General features: G+C 33.3%; 1 protein-coding gene and 1 long non-coding RNA gene across 2 annotated transcripts; both read left to right on the top strand.

The window, feature by feature from the left end:
• Positions 1–3,740: 3,740 nt before the first annotated feature.
• On the top strand, positions 3,741–8,797 carry Df31 (Decondensation factor 31). The gene is made up of 3 exons (XM_075293166.1): positions 3,741–4,056; positions 7,005–7,330; positions 7,723–8,797. Exons 1-3 carry the CDS (start codon positions 4,031–4,033, stop codon positions 7,878–7,880), a joined length of 510 nt encoding a protein of 169 aa, XP_075149281.1. The 5' UTR covers positions 3,741–4,030; the 3' UTR covers positions 7,881–8,797.
• LOC142223299 (uncharacterized) lies at positions 4,071–6,874 on the top strand. Its single transcript, XR_012718670.1, has 2 exons — positions 4,071–4,484; positions 4,564–6,874. It is a non-coding gene; the product is annotated as an uncharacterized LOC142223299 (long non-coding RNA).
• Positions 8,798–11,707: the final 2,910 nt, after the last annotated feature.

Genomic DNA, 11,707 nt, shown 5'->3' with positions numbered 1-11,707 from the left:
TAGTCCTTTAAAAACCAAGTGAGAAAGCTTTGTCGTCGTTAAGAGCGCTCTAAGCTTTTTCATTTGCCTGATAACAGAGAGGACAAGTTCTATTTTGACATATGTCAAATATATGTCATTAAGTAGCGGCATTTTAAGGAAGGACGGTCTAAAGATAGTGGTCTTAGAATTTTCTTCAGCTGTCATTAAAATTGCAGCTGTTTACCTGATATTTCATCTAAAATTGTGTAAATCCCTTTGTATATGGTCCTGTGTGTAGCAAGGGTGTGGTAAGGTGAAAGCAAATCCCTTTATTCATGGAACACACACACACACAAACGCACCCATTAGCAGCAGGCGGCAGATGTCCTGTTTGTTGTAAAATCAATCATTGTATACCCAAAAATAGGTTGGTACTGTACTCACTCATCCTGCTCATCTGCCTTTTGTAACATCCCTTGCATTTTTACCAAATTGGTGGTAGATGTCGCTACATACATTCATTCATTCAGGATGTATAAGGGTTATTTAAAGTAGGCAATTTGCTTCTTGTATGCTATGCATATACACGTAAAAAACTGTAAAGCATGCTTAATAATAGTATTGAGTATTGTTAGAGGCGCGATATTTCATAACGATATTTTCAGCTATGATATTTTTGAATTTTCTTCAAATAGTTGGCAATTGTTATAGTATCGCATAAAGTTGGGAATTAAGTTCGAGTTTAACCGCTAAAATCGCCATTTTTCTAATAATCCATTATAAAGAATATAAACTTTGTGTAAAGTTGCTTTGGGGTATCCGCTAAACTCGAAATTAATTCCCACCTTTGCAATGCTGGCTGGGTTTAAATGTGTGGAAGAAAACTCGAATAATTTTCCTAAACATACTTACCTCATTTATACTTATGAAAATGGCTTGCATGGTAGCTTCATTATTGCAAAATAGACGCATAATAAAAGTACTAACAGAACGAGAACTTAATTAGATCAAATTAAGATACGCGCTAAGGGTTTTTATTGATGGTTATGTACATAAGTGAAATGAATTTTCACCATGTTGGTGGGGTAATAGCAAAATATTTTTGTATTGGATAGCGGATAGAACTGGGAAATATCTGTGCTGTCTTGTCATCAACTGTTTAAATAAAATCGCAAAAAGCTAGTGAAAGTTTCAATTTTTTGTTTATAAAATAATCAAATAGGAACAATCAAATGCTTCTTTACCATAACCGAATGCTTTTGTTCGACAGGGATGTACGAAACAGCTGAATTTATAAAGCAATGCTGTTTTTGCGTTTCCGCGCCGAAAACCAGCTTATTTTCACGGTTACTTTTTTGAATAAATAAATTTAGAAATATGAAATGTTTCTCAATGAATGTCCTAAATTGTTTCCACCCATAATTTGATAAAAATATAGTCGCCGTCATATATATTTTGCACTTCTAATTTAGAGTTTTGGTAGAAAACCCTAATATAGTACCCACCTGTATATGAGAAACTGTCTCTAGGTTTGTATATCATGTATACCCTACATGGGTTTTTAGAAGCTAAAAAGATTACCGTTGCCAAACATGCTGTAGCATGATTAGTGTTGCCAATCAATTTGTATCAAAGGTCGCACGAAAATGATTCATACGATGAGAAATTCACCATGAAACTGTTTTGCAACGAGTTCTTAATGTACCGAGCTAATAATGCTTTGATACCATGTGAGAAGTCCCCCCTCCTTTCCTTGATGAGATCATTCATCTAATTCAAATGTGTTTGTGGAAAAAATTGTGTGTGTATGCACATATATCATTAATCAGCGCAAAAATTTATTTTTCCAATTAAATTTCTAATATATACATTGAAAAAAGTTAGTCGGTATTTAGTCTTTAGTCGGTATTTAGTTCGCATCATGGAGCGAATATAGTCATATAACAGTTATTGTTCTTTTATAATGTATGCAGCTCCTACGATGTGTTTCTTATGAATGCAAATATCAACGATCGATAACATCGTCGAAATGAAAATCAACTACGCGATTCTTATGGGTGGCGAAATTTTCGCTAACCCGCATTAAATCAGGAAAGCATCTCTAACAAAATGTTTGTCTATCCATAATAAATACATAACTACTGTTTCAAGCGAAATTTTTCTTATGATTATGTTATCGACCGTTTACAGTTTCTCCCCTAAGAAATACACAACCACCTTGTTGGCATGAAACAGGATTTTTCGAAAGAGCTTCATACTGGGCTATGGCCTGCAAAGTACCTCTGGCGAAATTTCCATTACCCAAAAAAGTTCTTATAGTACCGAAAATTCCGTTATGATCGATTGTTTACTTTTTGCTCCTATAATGATTAAACTGTGTTATTGGCTCGCAAATTTCTCGGAGAATTGCATACCGGACTTTAAAGAAAATTCAAGTAAAGGGTGATTTGTTAAGAGCTTGATAACTTTTTTTTTTTAAAAACACGCATAAAATTTGCAAAATCTCATCGGTTCTTTATTTGAAACGTTAGATTGGTCCATGACATTTACTTTTTGAAGATAATTTCATTTAAATGTTGACCGAGGCTGCGTCTTAGGTGGTCCATTCGGAAAGTCCAATTTTGGGCAACTTTTTCGAGCATTTCGGCCGGAATAGCCCGAATTTCTTCGGAAATGTTGTCTTCCAAAGCTGGAATAGTTGCTGGCTTATTTCTGTAGTCTTTAGACTTGACGTAGCCCCACAAAAAATAGTCTAAAGGCGTCAAATCGCATGATCTTGGTGGCCAACTTACCGGTCCATTTCTTGAGATGAATTGTTCTCCGAAGTTTTCCCTCAAAATGGCCATAGAATCGCGAGCTGTGTGGCATGTAGCGCCATCTTGTTGAAACCACATGTCAACCAAGTTCAGTTCTTCCATTTTTGGCAACAAAAAGTTTGTTAGCATCGAACGATAGCGATCGCCATTCACCGTAACGTTGCGTCCAACAGCATCTTTGAAAAAATACGGTCCAATGATTCCACCAGCGTACAAACCACACCAAACAGTGCATTTTTCGGGATGCATGGGCAGTTCTTGAACGGCTTCTGGTTGCTCTTCACTCCAAATGCGGCAATTTTGCTTATTTACGTAGCCATTCAACCAGAAATGAGCCTCATCGCTGAACAAAATTTGTCGATAAAAAAGCGGATTTTCTGCCAACTTTTCTAGGGCCCATTCACTGAAAATTCGACGTTGTGGCTCGTTAGTAAGTCTATTCAGGATGAAATGTCAAAGCATACTGAGCATCTTTCTCTTTGACACCATGTCTGAAATCCCACGTGATCTGTCAAATACTAATGCATGAAAATCCTAACCTCAAAAGAATCACCCTTTACTTATCCCTAGGTATGTACACCCATTATATATTGATGTTGCCAATACAGGACTTAAATTTTTCGCCATATGTATTCAGATATTTGGTACCTACATTATGGGTAACCAACAATTTAACATTCATGTATGCAATTGTTTCGTTTCCAAAGAACTATTCCAGTACATTAGCCAGTCTCCATTAATACACATTTATCATTACCTGTACACTAGAATTTATAATAAAAGTAAGCAATGACAAAAAACCTATTCCGGGTTTTCGAATTGCACCTTTACATTTGCGCTCATATATACGAGTACAGGTAAACGATAACCGCGTAACCAATGTTTGCGAAAATTCCACCCTGAGCAACCAAACAAATGGGCAAATCGGCGATTCATTTCGACGCCAACTAATTCGAACAAAACTTCGATATTCATTCGGCGTTAATCAGCGAAGCAGTGCAGACGTGTGCAGTGGTCAGAGTTTGAGAAAGAAGAAAAAAAGTGTACAAGTTAAATTTTCTAAAATATAAGTACTCATCATTTTTGTGTGTGCTAATTGTTCAAAGAGCAAGAAGTAAAAAGTCTATTTAACTGTACAAAGTTCTACTTCAGTGACTAGATTTGTGTTTTATTTGCTATAAAATACAAATTTATTTAAAAAAAAACCTATTTTAAATTTTTAAACAAGTTTTTTAAAACCAAACTTCATCAAAATGGCCGATGTTGCTGTAGAAAAGAAGTGAGTATGAAATTAAAATAGATTTTCCGGTAGTGAAGAAAAGCGAGGGGATTTTATTCAAAAAATTTAATGAATTACGTTTTTAAAATGCGAGAAAAGCGATAAATTAAATTGTCTAGGGGGAAAACTGATGAAAATTTTTGAAATTTTGTCTGTATCACAAAACAGCGGCATTTGCGAAAAAAATGCACGGCGTCTCTTTGCTTTCGGTGGTGGTGACGGGTAGAGTGATGTTGTCTTATTTCCTCTTGTGCTTTTTCATTATGCTACCAAGGTGTATAGTTGTTTCAGTCTACCACTTTTTCTCGTTATTTTCTTGTTTCGTTTTGTACAACAACATAAGTGAAGCGGCATTTGAAAACACTTGCGTTATAAAATATTTCTTCGAAATTAAAAAAGACGCCAAGCGTAGTTTTTGCGGTAGTTATGTATGTGCTTGAGTTTTGTTGCTGCCGCTGCTTCTCTGCCACCATTACTAAGTGCCGGGTTGTTGTTGTATTTTTGTAGATTGAAATGTATGCTTGATGTTGGTTTGTGAGGACTGGTACAATGGGATAGAGGATGAGGAAAAAAAAAACCACGATGTAACATGGGATACCAAAGTTACTGGATATGATGGTAGAGATGCTTGTTTTTTTTTCATCAAGAGACCGTTGAGCGGGGTTAGTTGATTTGGCTTACAATGCCGGCTAAGAAAAATTGTGTATACACATACCATATATATTTGGGAAACAATGGACTTGTAAAAGACCATGAGTTAAAATAGACAATAGCAGTTTGTAAAAGAAGAAAATAAAATGTGAATATTTGGAATGTGCAAATTAGTTTGGGGGGTAATTTTGAGATAATTTCACTGTATATATATATATTTGTTTGGTCTAGATTTTGCATTGGCCTGCTTTGTACCCCACACTAATGAGTTTTGTTGCTTCAATTGACATTCCCCTGAGTATTCCACTATGGCCATGTAGTGAGACATCAATTCTTAATCGATTTCTCTTCGTTTTTACAAATAAGCAGATTTAAAAATAATTTATTACTTTTGCGTTTATATGAACGTGGTGGAGGGGAAGGCATTTTGAACATTGATATACACAAATGTACGGTTCGAAATATATATGCATGGTAAATTGGACAGGCGGCAATTTTGTGTTTTGCTCTCGTTTGGTTGGCAGCGATTCATTTCTACTTAAAATTTCTGCTAGTCCGAAAAACACGTTTTTCGAATTCTTTGTTTTATTCACAAAAAATAATTTGTGTTTTATTAACACATTCCCCATTACTGTTGGAGTTATGTCTTCCTCCCCTTCTCTTCATTTGCTTGTGTACCAAAATTTTATCGAGTTCGAAAAAAGGTTTTTGCTAAAATAGAACACGCAGAAAGCCATCTTCTTTGTTAACTTCGAAAACACCAGTTAATATTTGTGTTTGCATGTGCGTTTTGTTGTTTATTGTTTGTGTGTGCGTGCGTGTGTCGTATTCACTAAATGTCCGTTATTTTTTTGGTTTAATGCTATGCTCTGTTTTAAACTAAGGGTTATATTTGGTCATCTCTTTCGCTTCCTCTCGCCACCTTCCACTGATCTTCCAAAGCGCGCTAAAAACCGTATTCCCTCATTCTATTCGTCTCTCTTTTACTCTTTGGGCTTATGTCCAATGGCGGCATTTGCTATTGCTGTCTTATTCACCTTGTTCTCAATATATTTGTAGTGAGTTCGAACATTCATCGTTTGTTTTTGGAAGAGAGGGAAAACGAGAGAGGCAAGCGGAAGAACTAAATCAACAATGTTTATCACCCCCTATGTTTTTAACCGCTTTTTCGCAATGTGTTCGGCATTTGTCATGTTTCCCCCTCCCGCATTAGCTTTGTGTATCGTTTTTCTTTCTTTGTGTAGAAAATGCCGTCTGAAATGTGCGGCAATGGTTACTGTGGAAGAATTGAATAGAAGTAGAAAAAAGCAATGGAGGGGGAAAACGACGTAAAATGTAAACTACAAAATAATGCCAAACAGGCAGATGTTGAGTGTATTTCTATTTTTGGCAATGGTAGGTAGCGGTGTGTAATTCCACGGGTTTTCGATTCTACTTTGGTGTTATTAACATATCTTATGGTGGTCTCTGACCTTAAGAAATACATTGTTTTCTTTGTTGTAAAAGTAGAGGGGGATTTTTGGGTACGCAAGGCCCATGTGAAATTAACAATTGTCTTTTTCAGAAATATTATTGCGATTAATGTTTGAATCAAGGCATTTGACATTTTCACAATATCACGTAAAAGTGGAAGGGTTGATGACAGCCGGTGATTCAAAATCTGCGTCAAAGAGAAATCGAGAATAATAAGTAATGACAGTTTGTAATTCGATAACGTGTTGCTGTTATCGAAACATGCTGTCAACACATATTCTGGCCGAAAACAATACCGATTTTTAATTAAAAAAGTGGGATAAAAAGTCATAGGATAAAAAGTCAAAATGAAACATGTCTCAGGAAACAAACATATCGTAGCATATATAAATGCGTTCCAACCGAACAAACTTATATAAAATTTGAATCATGAGTATTGTTCGATCTGACTATATGTTATTCTACGAGGGCGTTTCGTGTATTTCGCGATAATTCAATTATTTATGCGATGAATACAATTCAAATTTATACCAAATAATGCTTTCTAGTATTAAAAATCACAAAGTTGAGCAGGGATTTTGTCAATACCATCACAAAATTCAATGTATTTTTCAAGTAGAAGATTTCGAATGTAATATATACCCCATTTCCATTACATTTCCAAAACCCACTTTAACAAGATTCAACTTCATTTGCATTCCAAAACAGGGATTTCAAATCTTAATATGGATGGACTATTTTGTGTCCTAATCGGTTATCAAATTCAAATCTTACATATACATTTATATGAAAAAAATTTTACTTAAATTCTATTTTTTTTTCAGCGAAACTCCCGTTGTCGAGAAAGTAGCAGCTGAAGAAGTCGATGCCGGTAAAGTAGCCGAAAAAGAGGTAGCCGACAAAAAAGAAGCTGCTGCGGACAAAAAAGAGGGTGAAGAAGCAACTACCACTGAAAATGGTGAAGCAGCTGAAAGCACAAGCGAAAAAGCCAAGGAGAATGGTGATAGCGAAGCTGCTGCCACTGAAACTGATGGTGCTGCTGCCGCTGAAGCCGATAAAACTGCCGCTACTGAAGAATCTGCGCCAGCTGCAACTGAAGAAAAAGAGAATGGTGTAGAAGAATCTGCTGAAGCAAATGGTGATTCTACAGGTATATAGCAATCTATCAAAAATTTTAATACGCTACCAAAGGAAACATTCGTCTTACATTTTTTTAATACGTACTTCATATAATTTTACTTCTAAAAATATTTTATAGTAACATAAATCGGTTCAAAATTTGGAACGAATAGTTAACGTTATTCTTATGTTAGTGAATGTAATGACCATTCCTGGGCATGAAGTAATTCATTTGCAATAACTTAATGTAACGTGTGGAAAAAAACAATATGAATTAAGTTGAAATATCTATTCTTTTCATCAAATTGGAATAATCAAGATGGATAAAGTGAAAGATGAATCTCCTGCTCGATATATAAAACTGTATTTATACAATATAATTAAAACATATTATTTATTTTGTATATTTTTATTTACTTGCAGACTCCGCTCCCGCTGAAGCCGTCAAAAGGAAAGTCACTGAAGGTGATGCCAAAACAGACGACGCTGCCGAAGTGACACCCGAAAAGAAGGCTAAGCTAGAAGAAACTTCAAAAGAGGAAGTTCAGAATGGTGCGGAGGCCTCTGAAGTAGCGGCTTAATCTCTTCATTAACCACACCTCCCACACAACAACCTACCCTCTACTATATATAATATATATTAAAAATTAACACACAAAAACTAATTCTAATAATTTACTTACATTAACATAAAAAATGAAAAACTTAAAAAATCCTACAAAAAATCACAAAAAGCAAAGAAAAACCTCTGTAAACTACCTACAAAACAAAACGCCAACAAACACAATTGAATGATGTGGTGAAAAAAAATTGACCACCCTCTACCCAATTAAAATTAAAAGCAAAATTTTAAGACATTTCAAAAAAATTTTATAGACATTTAAAACGAAAATACAAAACAATTTTTAAATACACATTTTTTTTTACAAGTATAAAATAAACTTTTTTTTATAAACTCGTCTCCAGAACTTGTTACAAAGTTTTGACCACTTTTAAAAAATATTTCAACCACGAAAGTATTCAAGCATCTCTTTACAAATCATTTCCCATGCCAAACAATTCTTCTCATAATGAAACATTTGGAGAAGTTTGCTGCTAGCTACTATTCTTTTGTGATGAAATATAGTTTTATTGGTTGAATCCTCGTTAGATCCAGAAGAAAAAAATCAAGAATTGTCGTGCGCGTAAATGTATAATTTTAAGTTTTGTCCAACGCCCCTCTCGCCCGTTACAACAAGTAAGAATTTCTCTTTAAGTTTATTTTGACATTCTCACACATAAAATGTTTTTTTTTTTGTAATACATACTTTGAAAAATTATAGAAAAATGAAAAAACACATCATCAGTTGAAACAACTACAACAAACACACAACACTACCTATACCAGACAAGAAGTAAAAGGCTAAAGTTGTAAAAAAAACCGTAATAAGAGAAAGTATATTTAAACAACAAAAACATTCAATAAAAATACATTCGATTGAAAAATAAAAACAGAAAACATTTGAAAAAATAAGTTTTAATTATTGGGCAAATTTGTAAATTTTAAAGTTGTCGTTTTTAGTTAGTACTTAACTGGATTTTCGTTATTGTAAGGCTTTCAAACAGCGTTGCCACTACGAAATTTTATTCTTGACCGAAATTTTTCCAAAATCGGACCAAATTTCCAATTTTGAAGAAACATGCTTTAAAAAATATTTTACTGTTGTACATACTGCTTTTATTAAAAAAGTATAGTAAATCAGAAATGATATGATTTAGTGGTTGACATCAAAACATCGACTTTTAAATTTGAAAAAAATTGACTTTTTGAAAAGGTTGTATTTTAAAGTCAATTTTAGTTGACATCAACGCGAATTTTTATTCGATTTTCTGTGATTGAATGGTATCTAATCCCACACTGAAAAAAAACTTTCACGGCCCAAAAGACTTTACGCTAATGATTTTGGTATTGATTCCGAGCTACGCTCAAAAAAGTGAACTGGTATTTCACTAAAGCCAGTTTAACATTAGTTAAATTAACTAAAAAACAGGACAACATTATACACAAGTTCAGCATTAAGATTTACTAAATTCGTATTTCTCACAACATAGTTCATTATTTATTTTTATTTCTTTAAATTTGTAAATTTTACTACAAATGCGTCCATCATGAACTTCCTATGTCACTAAAGACATTCTTGCAATTTTGGACTCCAATTTTTTCCTTTAAAGGTGGGTATTAAGTTTGAGTTTATCCGCTAAAAACGTAATTTTTTCACGATTACTTTTCTTTAATAATCCATTTTAAGGAATACAAACTTTGTGAAAATTTACTTTGGGCTTTTCCCCATCAAGTTATAATAAAATTTGCAACAAACATGTATAATTTCATGCATTTTTCTTACTGATTTAGTTTTCACTTTAGCGATTTTAGCGTCTAAACTCGAACTTAATACTCACCTTAAACTACAAAATTTTCTTTAACAAATGAAAAAATAATTATGTCTAAAGCTGAGTACTATGTTCCGTTTTCAAGCTGAAAACCAGCCTGTTTTCACGGTTACTTTTTTTAATTAACTAATATAGAAATATAAAATTATTTGCAATCAATTCCTTGGATCTTTTACATCCATAATTTGCAGAGACTTGATAAAAATGTTATCGTCTTCATATATATTTTTGCACTTCATATATATTTTTGCACTTTTAACTCACCTCAATACGTTTTCTTGAATTTGTCGAAAAATATTTACTTATTTTTGTGATATTGGCGTGATGCCACCGTTTGTAATACTGTTTAGTTAAAATTTTCTAAAAATTTAAAAATTTTCTAAAATCAACCAAAAGTTTTCTTCCTGGTGGGTTCACTGTTTTTTCAGAAGCAGTGAATTGAAGTGAGGACACATTTATGTCACAATTCTCTTTTACTACAAGTGAAAATTATTTTATGTTTCAAGTAAAAAACAACTTTAAAATAATGTGTTAAAAAACATATATTTTTAAACGCTTTTAGTTTTACAGTCAAACTGCAAAACGTCAACAATATTAAAGACGATTTCATTAATTTTTGAAGATTTTTTCAGAAATATTAAAGCCATTTTGACTTTAATAAAACGAAATTTTCTTTCATGTTAGGATACTTAACTATAAGGACTTCATTGAAAAGTTTATAGACTTTTGGACAAGGAAAAAACTTCAGAGAAATACGTCCTATGCTAATCAAAACTCGCATTCGTATGTTAAGCACATGAAATCTTTGGCTTCACGACAGTGCACATATACTATTGAATATGTGATAGAAATTTTAAATACTAGAAACAATTTATAAATTTGACCAAATTTATGAAAATGGGCCAAATTTCGTTTGGTCCGACCATCGGACCAAATTTAAAAATTAGAAATCTTTTGGACCAATTTTGGTCTAATCGGACCAAAACGGCAAAAATTTGAAAGACACAATTTGGGCTTCTTTTATTTTAGAACCTTATATTAGCACCTATATTATGACTGTTCCAGCGTCCATTCGAATAATGAGAAAATGGAATAGTTATCGAGGTTTACTCGATAAAAATAGTATGTCCTAAAAATTCGTGCTGTGAGTAGTCTTGAATCCTTGAATCAGGTTGCTGGAAGTACAGGTGACACATTAACCCTGGAAAGTCATCCTTATTTTTTGTACACAAACGTCATCCTTCGTCATTTTGACTACGGCTTATTTCATGACGCTATAATTTGCATCGTGAGCAAAAATGAGAACCAAAATTGAGTTTATTTCCTTATTCAATGTATTTTAATTAGTATAACACAAAAATTCATAAAATGGTTGTATTGGTATAACTCAAATTTAACATTTCCCAATCGACCAAAAAGCACTTTATATCGAAAATGAAATTACGCGTCGTCATTTTGACGAAGGTTGACGGTCCAGGGTTAGAAAAAAAAAATACAATAATCTTCGAGATGAATTGGATACCATGAAAATTTCGCTCCCATTTGAGCATCACAAAGATGTTCATAAATTTGGTTAACAAATACCACGGATCACTTAGAATGTCCCTTCTATACAAAATCCACAATCGGCATGTCGTTTTTCTAGTGGAAAAATATCTGAAAAAATATATTCAATTTTGAATTTCGACAAGTTTTCACCAATTTATGCCTAGTAACATTTTCAGCACCGATTTTTTTTTTTTTTGGTTTTCTTTAAATAATTTATAAAAAAGATTGCGATAAAACCAAATTTTGAAATGCATAACTTCACTACTGGTCACAGGATTTAATATTTAGGCCCATGTTCTCATATCCCCTGACAGGTGAATGTGAATCAATTATAATCTTGGTGTTGTACTCTCTATATTCACCGGAAATCCTTAAAATTAATGCATAAGTCACAGTGAAAGTTAAATTATGTCCACGATGGTCCTATTTC

Source organism: Haematobia irritans, chromosome 2 (assembly GCF_050003625.1).
Source record: "Haematobia irritans isolate KBUSLIRL chromosome 2, ASM5000362v1, whole genome shotgun sequence".
Classification (NCBI taxonomy): domain Eukaryota; kingdom Metazoa; phylum Arthropoda; class Insecta; order Diptera; family Muscidae; genus Haematobia; species Haematobia irritans.
This window is presented reverse-complemented; position numbering and strand designations above follow the sequence as displayed.

Coding starts and splice junctions, on each gene's coding strand:
- Df31 (XM_075293166.1), top strand. CDS start 4,031: ATGGCCGATGTTGCTGTAGAAAAGAA. Junction 4,057..7,004: donor GATGTTGCTGTAGAAAAGAA/GTGAGTATGAAA, acceptor TTTTTTTTTCAG/CGAAACTCCCGTTGTCGAGA. Junction 7,331..7,722: donor AGCAAATGGTGATTCTACAG/GTATATAGCAAT, acceptor ATTTACTTGCAG/ACTCCGCTCCCGCTGAAGCC.